Here is a 19,522-nt window from a genome sequence, read left to right on the forward strand (position 1 = left end):
TAGATAGATAGATAGATAGATAGAAATAGATACCTGAAGCACTGCTTCACCACTCATGAAACTTCCCCCCTGCAGGTGGAGAACAGAGGCTTGAATGTATGTGTGCACTCAACCAGGTGTGTTACCACCTGGTCCCCGCCCCTGTAAGTGTTTTTAAAATTGTCTCTCTTTCCTCAGTCCTCTTTGGTTCATGTTGGCCTTGAAACATATATATATTTTCCTGCCTTTAACTAGACCTAAGTATTATTAAACTTCAGAAAGTAATCTCTTCTCTCATCCACACAGATAGGCCCCTGAAGATAAATAAGAAAATTATCAAACCACTGAGGGTTGTGCTGTCTGTCATAGAATGCCTAAGAGGGTCCCCAAGGAGGGGACAGTTGTAGGCTGTATTTCACCTTTTCTTGCAAAGTCTAGTTGGAATGGACCAGAACTGCAGGTCTAGGGGGTGGAACCCAGGAGTGTGGAAAGATGTGCTAACCTGTGTGAGAACCGTGTCTGATTCTGCATTACATCGTGTTTGATACTGTGAACACAAGTCTCTCACTTTCAATTCCCACCATATGTACATAGACCAGAGAAGCCCAGGGGAGAGCCGGGGCTGGGTCTTTATTCACAGAGCAAGAACAAGAGTGTAGTTTCAGAAAGGGTTCATATTCTTTTTTTCCCCCTTTCATTTCTGTTTAAAATTACTATTTTTTAAATCATTTTTATTGAGGGACTGATGGCTGGCAGTACTACTGTTGACACATGGGCACAATTTCTTATCTCCTGACGACAGGTGTCTACAGAACACTCTGACACCCAGCTTAGGTCCTTTTCCACCAACATGCAACAGGACCCTGAAAACTGACACCTACCTCCCCCCAGCTTCTTCCCTGTCCTGCTTCCCCAGAATCCTTTGCGCAATACACCAAACCCAGTCCAAGTTTTACTTTGTGCTTTCCCTTTCTGTTCTTTTTTAAATTTAATTAATTTATATTTTATTGGACAGAGGCTGAGAGAAGTTGAAAGGAGAGAGGGAGACACATGTAGAGAGACATCTGCAGCACTGCTTCACTGCTGCTCCCTGCAGATGGGAAGAAGAGGCTTGAACTCAGGTCCTTGGGCATTGTAGTATGCACACCTAACCAGGTGCACCACCACCCACCCACTCCCTCAATTCTTGATTCTTAAGCATGAGAAAATTACCTGTTTTTATGAGTGATACAGACAAGTGTACCACTCAGTTCTGGTGCTGCTGAGGACCTCAGGCATGCAAGTCAGATGTGCCACCATTGTACATTCTTCCAACCTGGGTTCAAGTTCCTATTTTGAGTTGCAGAAGCAGCTGAATTGAAAGTCTTACTTGCTATTTACCAGCAGTGTAATCTCATGTGCTGGTAAATATTTAACTGCCAGCTCTGAGCAGGGTGCAGGGAAAGGCAGGCCCTGATTTATGGGATGGGCTGATTTCAAAGCTGTAAACACACTCCAGCATGGCTGATTTCAAGCTACCAAGATAAAGCCACTGACCTCACAGTTGGCAGAGCTGGGCACTGCCTTCTCTCCACTGGTGATGAAGGCCCAGCAGCAGCAGCTCACCTCTCTGCGGGGAGCCCCCAAACACCCATACAGTTCACTTTTCCCATTGACAGAATGGAGATAGTTCAAGGCTAATAGGATCAAAGGAAAGAATGTATTTGAGGGATTTATTTTTAGAGACATACAGAGAGACAGAAAGACCAGAGCACTGCTCAGCTCTAGCTTTTGGCGGTGTTAGGGATTGAACCTGGAGTCTCAAGCATGAAAGTCTTTTGCATAACCAACCATTATGGTGTCTCACCAGCCAGAGACAGTATATTTGACTGCCTTTTGTAAATGATGAAATACCAGGCAGGTGTAAGCCATTCTCATCTATTTGTCTAAGACATTTAACCAGTTATTACTTCCCAGCATGTCCCAGACAGTAAATAGAAGTTGTCAAAAAAAAAGGCAAGGGCAACTAGGAAGTGTCCTCTGCTGTTTGCACCTCACAGAAACACTTCAATCAATGTCTTCATCTTGGGTCATTTTTTTTTTTTTTTTTAGAAAATGTGTTCTGCTGATGGGCTTCAAACAGAAGCCACTGCCCATTGTTTGTCTTGATCTGTTTCTAAATGAGTTTGCCCATGTTGGGACAACATGAGGTCTCTGGGTGACTGAAGAGATCTTTGTAAGACTGCAAGCATTTCTGCTCGCACAGATTCATGACATGCTGTCAATATGGGCATCTGTGTGTATGGCTGGTGCTGGACAGGGCACTGGGGGAGATGCGTCCACCTTTGAAAAGGACTTGGTCTAGTCTTGGGGAGTTGGGGGCATGTAATAGGAAAGACTGCCCTGGGAGTCAAGTGTCCTGATTCTGAACCCAAAGTTCTGTCCTTTCTTTTCTTTGAGAGATTTATTTATTTCATGTGAGATGGAGAATTTTGTGAGAGTGAGTGAGAGAAGGACACTAGAGAACCCACCCCTCCAGCACTTATGGAGCTGGGGTTTGAACTAGCAAGCAGCCTCAGGTATGCAGCTTCACTATCTCCCCAGTCCCTCAGGGTCCTGTCTGATGACTGGTAGGGAGGTGAGCTGGGTGGAACTCTCTACAGATGTCTGGACCCTCATGTAGAATTCCTAAGTACTACCAGAGAAAGGCCAGGGGAGGTCAGAGCAGGGTGTGGTCTTGGTGAGTCATGTCCCCCAGAAGGTGTGTCGAGGGCGTCACTCTTTTAGAAGGAGGAGGAGAAGACACCAATCTGACTCTCAATCCCTTTCTAACATTAGCTGTCTAATCTAGAAAGCAGGTGTCACACAACAGGGAGCATACATCATGTGGTTTACAAAGAGGAAATTTCCTGGCTGAGTTATTATAGTCCTGGTACCTCTTTGCCTTGTGGGAGCTGGAGGAGGGGCTCAAATGAACTAGATTTGAGCCTGAGCTATTTCTATAATCAGGAGCCCAGCCAACAGCGATTTTTGTCTTTGGAGGAATAGCAGAGACCTCCAACAAAGGCAGACCAAGAATGGCGCCATCTTACAAGTGGAAATCCCTCACAAGTGTCAGGGAAGCTAGACCAGAGCGGTTGGTCCTGATGCCCACCCGTGGGGAGTGTTTGTGCCCAGGCAGGCCTGCGCTTTGTGCCAAGTAATAATCCTGATTAACCAGCTAACATGGTAGAAGAAAATTAGGTTGTGGAAGCCAATTAAAGAGAAGGATCATTTTGGACAACTAATGGCAGTGTAACAGTGTGTAGCTTCAAGTAACTGCCACTTGCCACAGCAGGAAATGGACTTTTAGGTAAACTGCAAATTAAGCACCTTAGGCATTTATTTAAACTTTTGAGTTTCCTGTTTCCTAGGCTCAATACTTGTAGCATTCTAGAATAAAGAGAGGGAGTAGGAGTGGTGAAAACACATCTCTCTGATGTGTGTTTACAATTAAATGGAGGAGGAGTGCACAAATATTCTAGGCAGTCTTTTTAGTATTCCTGTTCTAAGAAGACATCAACCTGGTAATATCATTCTGTGATGACAAATTCAGACTCATCCTTTCCAGAGCCGGTGAGCTGTCTCAGCAGAAGTGTGTATGTTCTGCATGTTTGAGACCCTGCACCAAGGCCCAGACAAATAACTTCAAGCCAACCTTAGCCCAATACAGTTTTCAGTCCCAACCTTAGCTATAGGAAGGACCCTCCTGATGGCGAATCGAATGTTGTTGCTGCATCATATATCCTCTGCAATAGGGCTGTGTTTCCCTAGATTGCTGAAGCCTGGAACACTTAAAAAGAAATCTGAAAAGGGAATCAGGCAGCAGCGCAGGTGGCGCAAAGTGCAGGGACCAGCGTAAAGATTCCGGTTCGAGCCCCCGGCTCCCCACCTGCAGGGGAATCGCTTCAGGAGGAGGTGAAGCAGGTCTGCAGGTGTCTATCTTTCTCTCCCCCTCTCTGTCTTCCCCTCCTGTCTCCATTTCTCCCTGTCCTATCCAACAATGACGACAACAACAATGATAACTATAACAATAAAAACAACAAGGACAACAAAAGGGAATAAATAAATATTTTTTAAGAACTTGTACACTTAAGAAAAAGAAATTTGAACAGTCAGAGAGATAGCTGAGGGGTAGAATCTAGGCCTTGCTTGAGTAAGGTCTAGAGTTCGATTGCCAGCACCACATGTACTCTGGTTCTGTCTCTTATTAAATAAATCTTCAATATCGGTCTATTTAAAGTGTTATATCCCGTCAGCTTAGTTATCCACAGGTGTCAGCTATGGGGTTATGATGCATCTTCTGAGCTGTGTCACCACATTTCAGTTAGTACATTGTACCCCTTGGTTTCCTTATGTACTGGATAAGACTTACCTATGGAAATCCCCTACCCCATAGATCAGAGCATGGGATTCAGAGTTAGAAGATCTCATAATTCTGTGACCTTGTGTTCACAAGGTATTTAACGCTTAACCTTGGTGTTCTCCATTGCAGAAAGAATAAGATAGTCCCTCCCCCCACCAAGAGTTTGTGATGATGATCTCTGATTGTGAGTAGAAATGAGTTAGTTCTCATAGTGATGGGAACATTACAAGTGTTCAGTTCATTGCACCTGCTATAGTAATAGAATGATGCTATAGACCCACTTTTGGACATGCCTGGAGTTCTATGACTTCATAATAAAGTTTCTCAACTGTGGTATTGGGTGGTAACTGTTTTTCCAAGATGCAAAACCAAGAAGTATAGTGATGACAGCTCCAGGTTGTCTGGGGTTTGAAATCAGAAGCATCTCAGAAATTTGGAGGAGCTAACCACTGAGGTTTTAGTTGTATAGAGAGAAGCAAAAGCAAAATAGACATAAAATTTATGAAAACGAAGTGCCATGTGACAGTAGTTGGGATTGGGGGACAGGGAGGAGAATAAAATATTTGATCAATAGAGACTTCAGAGACAAGCCAGACTTACTTCTGGACCCTGTGGGGCAGGGTTGACTTGGACGAGTGAAGAAAACCAAAAGTGTTGTGAGTGATACGCACAACGTGAGTGGTGGCACGGAGAAGATAGAAATGACAAGTCAGAAGATCCAGCCAAAGGGGAGTGTACATAGTGTGCATTTTTACAGGAATAAACAGTAGAGCATGTTAGTGCACAGCCTTTGAGGGTGGGCTGTCTCAGTTCAGAGTTATTTAACACTGTGATAAGTACTCAGCAAATGTAGTACATTTTTAAATATGTAAGTAACCATTGTGAATCATGTCATTGAAGATCTATGAAGCCAGGCAGAAAAATTTAGACTTTATGGACTGGCAGAGAGAAGTCTATTGGAAACTTTTGTTTGTTTTTATTTATAGAAAATTGGGGGACTTGAGAGGAAGTCCAGCATTAGAGAATCAAGTTTGAGTCCCTGAGACCCCAAACATCACAGGTTCTATCTCTGGTATCACCATATGCCTGTGATGCGTCCACAGTCGTGCTCACTCTCCTTCTCCCTCTCCTCTCCCACACCCATGAAAATAAATTAATCTTGGGGACCAGATGATGGCACTCTGAGTTAAATATACATAGTATGAAGCACAAGGACCAGCGCAAGGACCCGTGTTCGAGCCCCTGCTCCCCATCTGTAGGGGGACACTTCACAAGTGGTGAAGTAGGTCTTCAGGTGTCTGTTTTCTCCCTTGCTCTCCCCTCTCCCATTTCAATTTCTCTTTTTTCTGTCCATTAAAATGGGGGAAATTGACCACCAGAAACATAGTGCCAACACCGAGCCCCAGCAATAACCCTGGAGGAAAAAGATAAGATGAATAAATCTTAAAAAATAATTTGGTATAGATAATACATACAATTTCCATACATATACTGGACAATCTGTCTCCAATATAGAAACACTTCACTTCAGTATATTACTTTGCTATATTTAATGGACCAGTATTGCTGTATACCAACTAAACTCCATACTTTCATTCATATTTCCCTTGTATCTGAAGTTATTTCTTCTGTTCTGGAAACCCACTGAATCAGTGGTCATATCTCCTTACATGCTTAGATTTTTTTTTTTTCAGAGCCAAAACCATAACCCCTCCTTGTTTTTTTTTTTTTTTCTCCAGGGTTATTGATGGGGTTCGGTGCCTGCACTAAGATTCCACTGCTCCTAGAGGCCATTTTTCCCATTTTGTTGTCCTTGTTGTTTATCATCGTTCTTGTTATTATTGTTGTTGTTATTGATGTCATTGTTGTTGGACAGGACAGAAAGAAATGGAGAGAGGAGGAGAAGACAGAGGGGGGAGAGAAAGATAGACACCTGAAGACCTGCCTGACCACCTGTGAAGCGACCCCCTGTAGGTGGGGAGCTGGGGGTTTGAACCCGGATCCTTACGCTGGTCCTTGCACTTTGTGTCACGTACACTTAACCCACTGCCGTACCGCTTGGCCCCGACCCCTCCTTGTTTTTGACCATCATTATGATTTTGAAGAGTATGGAGAAGGTTGAGGTTGTCTCTCAGTCACTCAGCTTTGTAACTTTTCTTATGAGTAGGCCAAGATTATGGTATTTAGGGGCTGAGCACAGAAACAAAGAATTATCATCATCAATTATATCAAAGAATCAACATAATGTCACTGGTGATGTTGACCTTGATCGTTTGACCAGGCATAGTGACTGTTAGGTTTGTCCATTGTAATGTTACTCTTTATTCCTTTTCATACTGCCCTCTTTGGAAGGAGATCACTGAGGTCCAGCTTGGCTTGAGGTCCAGCTCTTTGAGTGGACCTCTCTGCAAATTGCACTGGGGAAGAGTAAGCCAGGGCATTGGAATCTCTCAGTGACTTGCAAGAAAGGAGTTAAGGGCTGGAATCACATGGTGAGAGAAGGGATGACTAAGGAGGTATGAGAGTGGATGGAATCCAGTGGCAGATGAAAGGTGGAATCAAGGCTGAATGCAAGCAAGGCTCAAAGCGTCGGTGATTAGGGTTGTTTGGCTGTGTGGGACACTGCCTTAAGTTTCCTGCCAACTCTTCATACTGCTTCACTGTGCTGTCTTGGGTGAATCATTTTATTCCTGTAAGTCTGTTTGCCCATTTATAAAAAGGGATTGACATTCCTTCCTAGAGTTCTTGAGAGACTAAAAAAAGACAATGCAGATGGAAGGGCTGTGCCAGCCATTGAAGATGGTGTCAAACCCTAGTCAGGAAATGATGGTGCTAATGACAAAGACACTCAAGACAGGGATATATCACCTGGGAGATCCTCAGCAAGCCACGGACAAGTTATAGCTATACTCATAATTCTGTCCCAAGCTCATAGCTGCCTGCGAAGGGGTTCCTTATTTCTGAATTTCAGATATGCTTTCTCAAATGTTCTATTTCTAGAGGTCAAGTTACATGCTTTGTCTCCCATATGGAGGTAGCTAGGGCAAGATGAAGCTGGTTCTGGATTAGAAGGAAAGGCTTTACCGAATCTGACAGTCTTTATGACCTTTGCTTGAGGGCACTGAAGGTTACTGGGATTTCTCTAATGGTCTCATTAGTTTCATCACCTGACATGACAGTTGGCATTACAAAATCGGTGCATCCAAAGTGGATTGCTTTCTGGCTGGAGTTTCAAGGATGTGCCCCCACTGCTTTGGTTCCCTGAGGAAAACAGTGCAAAACTTCTCCCAGAGCCTTGCAGTTGGCTGTTTTATCTGAGGAGCCAGAACCCCTCCATGGAATCATATGCAAGGAATTCCTTCACCTTTTCAGATCAATAGATTCTTAGTTCTACCCATGCAGTTCCTTACAATTCACAGAGTATAGAGCCATCCTTCTATTTATTCATTCTACTATTCCCTTCCTCCCTCCCTCCCTTCCTTTCTTCTTTTCTTCCTTCCTTCCTTTCTTCCTTCCTTTCTTCCTTCCTTCCTTCCTTCCTTCCTCCCTTCCTTCCTTCTTTCCTCCCTCCCTTTCTTCTTTTATTAGTGGTAGAGAGAAATTGACAGTGAACACCAGGGATCATACACACAGCAATGTAACATGCTATTCAAGTGAGCTATTTCATTCTACTATTCCTACTTTGGGAAGATTTTGCTTGTTTGTTTGTTTCATACAGTCTTTTTTTTTATTTATAAAAAGGAAACACTGACAAAACCATAGGATAAGAGGGGTACAACTCCACACAATTCCCACCACCAGAACTCTGTATTCCATCCCCTCCCCTGATAGCTTTCCTATTCTTTTTCCCTCTGGGAGTATGGACCCAACGTCATTGTGGGATGCAGAAGGTGGAAGGTCTGGCTTCTGTAATTCCTTCCCCGCTGAACATGGGTATTGACAGATGGGAAGATTTTTAACTATGGCTGCCCAAGTTCTAAGCTAAATCATTGACAACCTGGTATAGTAGAAAGAGTTGAAAAGCAGAATGCTTAGTGTACCTCTGCTTTTGCTCACTGGTAACTTTGGACAAAGAACTTAAGCTCTTTGCTCCTGGGTTTCCCTTGGGAGACTACTTAGGAATCGCCCAGGTTCTGCAAGATGGAGTGATCAAGTAGAAGTTGGCAAAAGAGCCAGCTGGCAAATAAGAGGAGTGTGGAATTCATGTCACCACCTTGTTGCAGATGACTCAGCATATTTCAAAAATGTAGACTTGAGACAACCAGCACATATTTGGTATTATACCAGACTGCCAGGAGTAGTTTTGCATCATGAACTTCCATTCAAACTTTTCCAAAGGGGAGAGATTTTCTTCTGTTTGCAGGGAATTGATTTGCAATGAAATCAATCAAGTCTCTTCTGGTCTTTGGATTTTATCTTTCTCTAGTTAGAAGAGTCCATTTCTTCCTGAAGAGCTTGCCCTGTTGTGCCTCTGCCTAGGCTGATGTATGATGTAAAAACAATTAAAAAGATTGTAGTCTCTGCTCTTCTCTGGGTGAAAATGAAGGTCATCTCTGAACACAGAGAACTTTGCCATGTAATATATATTTCCGGAGGGAAATGCTTGCAAAATGCAGATGCCGGTCCCATTTCTGACCTTTCTGGCTGGTGCCAGCCTTGGCACTGGCACTTTTGCTCAGACAAAGGAAATACCCAACAAGTGAAATGCTACCCTCCTTCCTTCATCATTACTCAGCATGCCTTGCTGACTTAAGCTATAAAAAATTCAGTGTCAAGAGAAACTGCAGTGCACTTGCTTTTCCAGAAGTACTGCCTCTGCTATGATCAGGAGATCCACTCTGTTCTACCATTGTTTCTCAAGAGTTTCATCTGGCAGATGTTCACTCTAATTCTTATCTGTGATCTGATCATCTATGTTGTTTGAATTCTAAAGGGAATTAGTTCTTAAATTGTAATACCCTGAAGAATCATCTGAGGAGCTTACTAAGCTGATAGATTCCCCCATCTCCTTGATTCCCAGCCCTACTTCATTTTTAAATATATAGGCAGAGAGAGGACATAGCGGTTATGCAACAGACTTTCATGCCTGCAACTATGTGGTCTCAGGTTCAATCCCTGACACCACCATAAACCAGATCCAAGCAATGGTCTGGTGTTTTTGTTTTGTTTTGTTTTTTTAATAAACCATGTGGCACAAAGGGTGCTGGCTTAGGAAGATCAGCAGAGGGACCTTAGTTACCACTTTATTTAATGATGTCTTATTATTAACTTAGTTAATTGATATATTATTGCACATGACATTTACTCCTCATATTAGTTACCAGGTTTTTTTTAAGATTTATTTTATTTATTAAGGAGAGAGGGGAGAGAATCAGAGCAGCATTCTGGCACATGCAACACATGCAATGCCTGGCATTGAATTCAGGACTTTATGCTTTCAAGTTCAAAGCTGTATCCACTGTGCCACCTCCTGGGACCCAAGTTCACCAGTTACTCGCTGCTGATTTTATTTATTTACTTGCTTATTGATGCATTCACTTTGTGCCACCAGGGTTGTCATGGGGGCTCAGTGCCTGCACTACACCACTGCTCCCAGAGGCCATTTAAATGTTTATATTTATTTATTTTGCTAAGATATGAGAGACAGAGATAGAGATGGAGAGAGACAGGGGCTGGGAGGTAGTGCAGTGGGTTAAGTGCACATGGCACAAAGCGCAGGGACTGACATGAGCATCCCAGTTCGAACCCCCAGCTCCCCACCCGCAGGGTGGTTGCTTCACTAGAAGTGAAACAGGTCTACAGGTGTCTATGTTTCTCTCCCCCTGTCTTTGCCTCCTGTCTCAATTTCTCTCTGTCCTATTCAACAACAACAATAATAACATCATGGGCAACAAAAATGGGGGGGTAGATGAAGAGAGACAGAGAGGAGAAGCACCTGCAGCACTGTTCTACCAGTCCTGAAGTTTCCCTCCTTCAGGAGGGGACGATGGGCTTGAACCCATGTAGCATGAGGCCTCATACTACTGACTGAGCTACCCTGTCCTGTAACTGCTACATTTGAGACCTGCACTTGAGCTTGCCTAAATAGATGCTACTTTTTAGCCCTTCACTAGAACTTGACTAAATTCATTATTGGCTAACTTACGATAGCAATTTCCTGCCTTACGCAAGTTTTCTTATTTACACAGACAGTGTAAGTGGGACATGAACTTGGGGGTCAGGAAGGCTGAGCTGTAGATCTTTGAGCTTCCACTGTTAGCTGGGTCAGTTACTCCATAAATTCTATTTCCTCATCAGTCATATGAGACGTTATTCCCCATCTTATCAAAAGGTTATGAGGACAGAATAAAAATGGCATGTGCAAGGGTCCAGCGCCTTGTCTGGGACTTAGTGGTTGCCCAGTAAATAGTCTTTGCCTTTGTTTTTTACAAGAGACAGAAATCAAGAAAACAACTCACCTATTTTCTCTTAGCACTTAAAGCTAGATGTTGTTAAGGTTAACTTCTTGTTAGTACCCAAAAGGGCATTGATTTTGGCCTTCCTGCACAGCACTCTCTGAAGAGTTCTTGAGAGAATGATGCACAGGAAGTCCTTTAGATAAAACTGACTTTGATTCTAAACGTAGGTTTCCAAGTGTGATGCCAGCAAGGGGGTAAGGGAGCTAAGGTGTATCATAGCTGTCTCTCTGCCAGACTCTCCCCACTTCCAACCTAGGGAATTCAGATCAGATATTTTATTGGAAACAATGGCTGCTCTCCATCTTAATCTCACAAGAAGCACCTTGTTCTTCAGAATTGAGTTAATAATCGGTTATTTGGACTGTCTTGTTTAAACTCTTTCCAGGCAACATGAGAACACTTCAGTCAGTGGCCCAGGAGAAACAATGAACGACTATACTCCACGTACACCGAGATACCCACTGTAGGTGCTTTCTGTTTGAGCTTCAGCACATTCTGCCCACATCATTCCCTGGTCCAACCTGGCTTCTCCATTTGAGAAGGGGAAAAAATCATCTTTGTTCTTTGTGTGGGTTGATTAATTTTAGGTCTGCTGTTCTTATCTCCTTTCAAGTTCAAGTAGGTACTTATGTAATTGCTTTTTACACATGGCATTGTTCCTTCTTTTAAGGACTTGACTCAGAACAAGGAATTTTGTAGCAGAAGATGCCAATCTGCATTCTCTGGCTGGAGAAGCTGCAGAATAATGAAAGCTTGCATTGGCATCCTCTGGCTTCCTTCTCTCTTGACCCTTTGATGTAAGAAGTGGTATAGGGCAATACAGGACGGTTGCAGTAACGTTTGCTCTCTGCAGACCACACTCCAGAAACAAGATAATCCCTGAATGGAGAACCTGGACAGTTCTCCAAAAATCCTCTATTTCATTCTTCTCTGTTTTATGGCAGAAGAAGGTAGAGCAAAGTCATATAGTTAACAAATTTAGAGGGTACATTTAATTTATTTTGTTTTAAAAATGGACATTTATATTTTTGTTTTATTTATTTATCAGTAAAAGGGAAGATCAGTACTAGGGATTGAACTCAGGATCCAGGCTTGTAAATCTTGCTCTGATCTGCTATGCCACTTCCTAGGCCACTAGTTATAAACTTTAGTCTTCAAAATCTACTACCTGCAGTGTGTGTCTCAGGAACTGTGTGCAAATAGAAGGCTCATAACAGACCTTGGACAAGTTAGATGAGTTGTTACATGAAGACCAGGAATGGCTCTGGTAGAAGAGATAAGATATGAGCCAGCATATAGCAACAATAAGTAAATAACTTATTTGTGAGTTTCTTGGCTATATAAGCATTCTGCTTCATTCTGGGTGAGCTGGAGGAAGGAAGGAAGAGTTTAAAAAATAGGGGGCTTGGGTGGTAGCACAGTGGGTTGAACGCACATGGCGCGAAGCTCAAGCCCCCGGCTCCCCAAGTACAAGGAGGGGGTTGTTTCACAGGCGGTGAAGCAGGTCTGCAGATGTTTATCTTTCTCTCCCCCTCTGTCTCCCCTCTCTCTCGATTTCTCTCTGTCCTATCCAACAACAACATCAATAGCAACAATAACAATAACGACAACAATAAGGGCATCAAAATAGGGAAAAAATGGCCCCCAGGAACAGTGAATTCATAGTGTAGGCACCGAGCCCCAGCAATAACCATGGAGGCAAAAAAAATGGGGACCAGAAAACTTTAAGAAATTATCTCTATCCTGAAATAACTTACAGTATGTAGTGATTATTTATTTATTTGTTTGTTTATTAATTTATTTTACCAGAGCACTGCTCAGCTCTGGCTGATGGTGATGGGTGGTGTGAGGGATTATCTGTTGCATAACCATCAGGCTATTCCCCGCACCCCAATGTCATGAACTTCTTGCTGACAGGTGCTTTCTACATTTTTATTTTCCACAAGGTATCCCAGGAAACAAACTCAGGATCTTGAGTAGCCTCCCTGGCCCATTTTTAAAAACCTTGCCTTTCTTTATTTTTGGAAAAGAAAGAGGAGAGAATTCATGACGAAGAGAGACATCACTGCACTGCCCCACCATCCCTGGAGTGTCCCACTCGTGCTGTCTGTAATCCTAGCCGTAGTGTTCCCTTGTGGAGCCAAGGCTCCAGCTCAGGGCCTCACCTGTGCACAGTTAGATATGTGCTCTTCCAGGTCAGCCACCTCCTGGCCCCTATAAGGTGCTTTCTAAATCTAGATAATAACATGTTACAAATGCAGATTGCAAAACCCCGAGCCACACAAGATGACATATTTAATTATGCAGTTATATGATTCCAGAGGAGTTTGGGAGGAAGAGAGAGGACCACCAGCTGCCAGAGGAAAAAAAAAAATCCAGTGTGTTCTCATAACTGGGCTATGAAAGCCACAACTTTCTTGCTTGTTTGTGCTTCCCTGTGAATGTGCCTACAGCAATAAGCAAGTTTTATGCTTATTGAATCAGTAGGTGTCTGTTTGATACCAAAACAATGGTGCTCTTTATCCATGATAGAATGAGCCCTTCTGCAGGAATGAGTTCTGCTCACCCTGATCTGCTGTTTCTCTTTCAGTGGCCCACCCGCAGGACCCTCACCAGCCATCAGAGAAGCCCGTCATTCACTGCCATAAATGCGGGGAGCCATGCAAGGGAGAAGTGCTTCGTGTTCAGACCAAACATTTCCACATCAAATGTTTCACCTGCAAAGGTAAGGGGGTTCCAGCCTCCTGGCTTGGGTTCCTTCGAGGGAACCTGCCCATCCTCTAACTACACAGGTCCCTGGCTGGGTTCTCATGCTCTGTGTCACTTACCTCTGCTAGCTTGTGAATGAGTTAACCCCAAAGGAAGACTGAGCTTCTCTGATCCTAGAAGTGCAAGGGGTTTGGATGTTCATGAGGTTACTCACTCTGGGAAGGGGGATTCAGAGTCCTAGGACAGGAATGAATATGCATCTGTTGTGTTTTGTACTTAGTATATCTCTTCCTCAGACATGAGGGACTCCTACCAAAAAGTCACCTGCTCTGATAGTATTTATAGGAGGGCTAAAGGGCTAGATAAGCATGTAAGACTGGGCTCCATTGTCACTGGATTCTTGGGTTATGGGTGTGTGTGTGTGTGTGTGTGTGTGTGTGTGTGTGTGTGTGTGTGTGTGTGTGTGTGTGTGATGAGAAGTTAAAACTGATCAAGAACATTGGAAGATCTCCAAACAAAAGCAACAAAAATACCTTCCATCCCCAAAACTAAGAATCGGAGGTTAATTTCCATTAACAAGCCCACCCTTTCAGGCTGATAAGTGTTGGTATCCTGGTGTGAAATACACTGGCCTGTTCTCTTGAACCCAATGCATGGCAGAGGGAAAAGAGAAAGATGAGTGACTTCATGAGATTAATTAAGAAATTGGTTATTGGGAGTTGGGCGGTAGCACAGCGGGTTAAGTGCAGGCGGCGCAAAGTGTAAGGACTGGCAGAACGATCCCGGTTCGAGCCCCCGGCTCCCCACCTGCAGGGAAGTCCCTTCACAAGTGGTGAAGCAGATCTGCAGGTGTCTATCTTTCTCTCCCCTCTCTGTCTTCCCCCCCTCTCCATGTCTCTCTATTCTATACAACAACAACAACAATAATAACTACAACAAGGGCAACAAAAAGGGAATAAATAAATAAATATTTTTTAAAAAAGAAATTGGTTATTTGAGTTGAGGGCACATCTGGATAGCTCAGACTGGGGCTAAGTGATGTAAGGAGAGAGAAAGGACATACCCATGAGTCCTTTCCTCTGAACTCTTCCCATGGAATCATGCTTGTTTCATATTTGAAGATTTATTTATCAGAGACAGAGACAAGAGAAAGAGAACAAGAAAATCACTCTGCTGGGGGCCAGGTGGTAGCACACCGGGTTAAGCACACAGTGCGAAATGCAAGGACTGGCACAAGGATCCTGGTTCCAGACCCCACCTGCAGGGGGATCACTTTGCAAGCGGTGAAGCAGGACTGCAGGTGTCTGTCTCTCTCTCCCTCTCTGTCTTCCCCTCCTCTCTCAGTTTCTCTTTGTCTTATCCATCAAGAACAGCAACAACAATAACACCAATAACAATGGGGAAAAGATAGCCACGAGGAGGAGTGGATTCATAGTGCAGACACCAAGCCCCAGCAATAACTCTGGAGGCAAAATTAATTAATTAATTAATTAATTAATTAATTAAAATAAAAAAGAAAATCACTCTGGCATGTGAGATGAGGGGTTGAATTGAGACCTTCTGCTTGAGAGTCCAATGCAGTATCCACCACAGAACCTCTCAGGCCTTCTCATTTCACCTTTGGTGCCTTAGGTTGTATCTCGAGTCGTTCACCCATGACCAGGCAGGCTGTCAGCTATCATCTGGAGAATCTCAGGTACAGAGAACAGACTGAGTGTGAATTTCAGGAGAAAGAGCACTCGTGTGTATTGGGGTGTTAAGAGGAACAAGAAGGGGAGCTGGGTGGTAGCGCAGCATCACATGGCGCGAAGCTCAAGGACCCACTTAAAGATCCCGGTTCAAGCTCCCAGATCCCCACCTGCAGGGGAGTCACTTCACAAGCAGTGAAGCAGGTCTGCAAGGGTATAGCTTTCTCTCCCCCTCTCTGTCTTCCCCTCTTCTTCTCTCGACTTCTCTCTGTCTTATCCAGCAGCAACAACAGCAGTGGCAAAAATAGCAACAACAAGGGCAACAAAATGGGAAAAAATGGCACTAAGCCCCAGTGATAACCTTGGAGGTGAGAGAGAGAGAGAGAGAAACAAGAAGGCCATGGAAGGGAGTGCCCGAGCTTAAAGCCCAGTGGTATGGCCTCAGTTACTAAAGATGCAATTTGCATCATCAGAGTCTTTAATCCTCCAGAAAACTCCTGAGTAAGTACAGTAAATCCCCAGTTTTCAGACAACCTAGCTTGGTCTTCAGTAACTGCTTTGGGTCACACCCAAAGTTCTAAACCTGCTGCCATTTGGTGTGGCTGAGGTCCTGCTGGGATTACTGGAGTTCTGTGCTCTCAGGAAAGTTACCTGTTTCTCTGTGGCTCTTTGTCAGTACCTGTAAAATAAAGAGACAAGACTGCATATTTTAATCACCCTCAATCTGATGTTTGCCAGTACAGGAATATGCATAATGTAGGACACCAGGAGGTAGTTCCACTCAGTGGAACTCACAGTCTAAGTATATATGAATCCTGGGTTTGAATCTTGGCTCCATATGAGAGTCCCTTGAGTAGCACTAGGGGGAAGTGGCCGGGACGGTTTCATGAACTAGAGCTGTCTATATAATGTCTCTGCTTTCTCTGTGTCTTTCCTTTCCCAGAACTAACTAAATCATTTAAATAATGATTAGAAATTTTGAGCCAAATGAGGCTTCCCAGTGATATCAGGCATACTTGAAGCTCTGGGTTTACTCTTCAAAGAAGTGTACACACACACACACACACACACACACACACACATACATACATACACATACACACACACCAGCTTATCAGAGAAGAATTGCAATTTGTTGCATTTTGATTACACTCAGTGTGACTGACTTGGAATCTGCTGTTATGTTTTCTTTAGTGTTTGTTTCTAAATCTCCTGAGACATCACTCAAGGGATAGAATAAGTATGAGACAACAATAGCACTGGGGAGATAGCATAATGGTTATATAAAAGGCTTCTATGCCTGAGGTTCCTAGGACTTAGGATGAGTCTCCAGCACCACCGGAAGTCAGAGATGAGCAGTGCTCTTGTCTTTCTCCCTGTGTGTGTCTCTCTCTCATCAAACTAAAAAAAAAAGCATATTATTTTTTAAAAAAAATTTTAAGTGGTCCGGGAGGTGGCACAATGGATGGAGCACTGGACTTTCAAGCCTGGGGTCTGGAGTTCGATCCCCGGCTACACATGTGCCAGAGTGATGTCTGGTTCTCTCTCTCTCTCTCTCTCTCTCTCTCTCTCTCTCTCTCTCTCTCCCTATCCTTCTCATTGATAAATAAATTTTAAAAATTTTTAAAAAGAATTTAAATAATATTTTTTAAAAGCTACACTATGTAGGAGGCTGAGAGATAGTTCACCTGGTAGAGTGCATACTTTATGTTTCTTCTCTCTGTCTATCTCTTCTTCTCTGACTCTAAATCTCCACCTGAAAAAAAAGAAACAATAAAAGAATCTGCTAGGAGCAATTGGATCATGCCAGTGCAGAGCCCCAGTGAAGCCCATGGGGAAAATAAATAACTTAAAACATATATCCTATAATCTGTAAGCCTTGTTAACTCTCTATTTGATATTACTGATTGAAAGTACACAGTACAGTTAGTCTTAGACCTGGGAAATCACTGCTCAGCACAATACAATGCCAGGTATTAAAAGGCACATTTGTTCACTCTCCATGAGTGGAGCACCTTTTTCTTTTTCTCTCTTTCTTCTGATTTATATCTTAGAAATAAATCTATTTTATTTCTATTGGGAGGGTATGCCATATAATTTATAACTTGTGATACATGTGGAAAGTTGAATTTTTAATATACATTGAGTCATACTTGCAGAGTACATGCTACTATCAGCACTTAACAAAATTAAATGTGCAATAAAACAAAATAAATTATAATACAGTATGAAACAAAAGAAAGTATTCTATTCTTGCAAATTTATGTTTTCTCACACTTAGTCTGTCACTGTCTACTCTGTCTTGTCCCAAACTCCCAGAGTTACTATTTTCTTTACTCTCCTAAGAAAAGTGATTAAAATTTCCCAGGTCCCACTTACTTACTTAACAAGTTCATGAATTTTTTTTTCAAGATTCCATAGGAGTGTTTTCCCCTAGAAATGGGTGCTGCATGTGCAGTTCCAAATATTCTAGTACTTATGTTAAAGTGGCAAAAGAGACCGGTACTATTAATTTTCACAATATATTTTACTCACCCCTAGTACCCCAAATATTATCACGTCAGCAGGCACTTAATATAAAAATTACTGTAACATTTGATTCTTTTTCAGATTAGACTTATAGTACAGTATATTTCAAGTTGGACTCTTTGTTTCAAAAGTATATTGAGATAGAGTGAGTTTCCCTTGAGAGAAAGAGAGAAGCCAGAGCATCACTGCAGTACATTCAGTGCTGGGGGTGTCAAATGGAGCCTCAGACATGCAAGTCCTGTGCTCTACCATCTGAGCTGTCTCTTCATTCCCCATCTCACCTCCCCAGCAGCTGGCCCAGTCACATTTCAGGTTCTTAATAGCCAAATGCAGTTAGTGGCCATAGGGTGGGACAGCACAGATCTAGAAGTTCCTCAAGATTTGCATTTTTTAAAATCATTATGCTATCTACCCCTCCACCCAGATCCAGATTTGCATTTTTGTGATCACTCCCAGTCCCTGTCCCTATCAAGTTCTTGGTCTCTCTCTGTGAAGCTTGCCCCCTTTCTATAGCTTCCCTCCATACCATACATTCCCCTTCTTTTGTTTCCCAAAGCCCCACGAACACAAGGCAGCTGTTTTTGGCACAGTATTTGTGGCAATGGAAGGAAGTTAGAGCATTGAATAGCTAGTCACTGCCATGATAGTCTCAGAACTGCCCTCCCCCCAAAAAGAAATTCCCCTTGGGGCCGGCAAGATAGCTCACTCTGTAGTGTGCCTGCTTTGCCATGAGTACAATTCAGACACCTTGGGGAGAAACTTTGTTGCTGTGGTCTCTCTCTCTCTCTCTCTCTCTCTTCCTTCCTCTCTCCCTTTGTCTCTCACTCCCCTCCCTTTCTCCTCTCCCTCTCTAGCTTCCTCCCTCCCTCCCTTTCTCTCTCCCTCCCTCCCTTTCTCCTTCCTTCCCTTTCCTTCTCCCTCCCCCTCTCTCACTTCCTCTCTCCATCACTCTCTACCTCTCCCTCACCCTCTCTCTCCTTCTGATGTATCCCATTAATTTGTTTTTTATTTAGTCTTCCTTGCAATTGGGTTTCTGTCATGATAGATGCCCTTGAGGTTTAGATGGGAAAGTGTTCCACCAATATTTCCCTCTAAGTATTTGATAGTTTCTGGTCTAACATCCAGGTCCTTTATCCATTAGGAGTTGACTTTTGTTTCTGGTAAGATGAAGTGGGTTAGTTTCATTCTTCTGCATGTTTCAACCCAATTTTCCCAACCACCTATTATTGAAGAAACCCTCCTTCCTCTATTTGATTTGTTTGGGCCCCCTTATTAAAAATTAGATGGCCAGAGGTATGGGGACTCTTGCTCCTTCTGTCTTTCTCTTTCTATCTGATAAGTTAGCCTGGTGACAAGTCCTGATGACAACAAGTGAGGATGAAAATATGAGATTTTCATTGGCCAGGATTTTTACTCTCTCCCCTCCTTTTCCTTCTCCTTCTCTTTCTTTTAACTTAATAGACTTTTTACCTGAGGTTCCAGTTTTGATCCCAAGCACTGCATAAGTCAGACTTAAGTAGTTCTCTGATCTCTCTCCCTCCTAAAACTAAATAAATCCATATGAAATTAATAGAATTTAATTTTTAGAACAGTTTCAGGCTTACAGAAAAACTGAACACATAATATAGACCAGAGCTATTTCTCTTACACAGTCAGATCTTCTCTGGATAGGACTTCTTTGTACAAAACACCCTACTCTGCATGCCATAGACTTCCAGTTCCTTCTCCCTCACTGTCATATCAAGTACTGAAGTTTCCCAAAGATCTCTAGTTTC

General features: G+C 43.0%; 1 protein-coding gene across 24 annotated transcripts in view; it reads left to right on the top strand.

The window, feature by feature from the left end:
• ABLIM1 (actin binding LIM protein 1) overlaps positions 1-19,522 on the top strand; it is a 366,517-nt gene that overhangs the window by 174,047 nt on the left and 172,948 nt on the right. For all 24 annotated transcript variants that reach the window (XR_009544647.1, XR_009544653.1, XR_009544643.1 and 21 more), the window contains exon 2: positions 13,412-13,546. Coding sequence is in view for 1 of the 24 variants with exons in the window: in XM_060171227.1 (XP_060027210.1) it covers positions 13,412-13,546 (135 nt within the window). In the remaining 23 variants the exon portion in view is untranslated. The remainder of the gene's footprint in view (positions 1-13,411; positions 13,547-19,522) is intronic.

Source organism: Erinaceus europaeus, chromosome 14 (assembly GCF_950295315.1).
Source record: "Erinaceus europaeus chromosome 14, mEriEur2.1, whole genome shotgun sequence".
Taxonomy (NCBI): Eukaryota; Metazoa; Chordata; class Mammalia; order Eulipotyphla; family Erinaceidae; genus Erinaceus; species Erinaceus europaeus.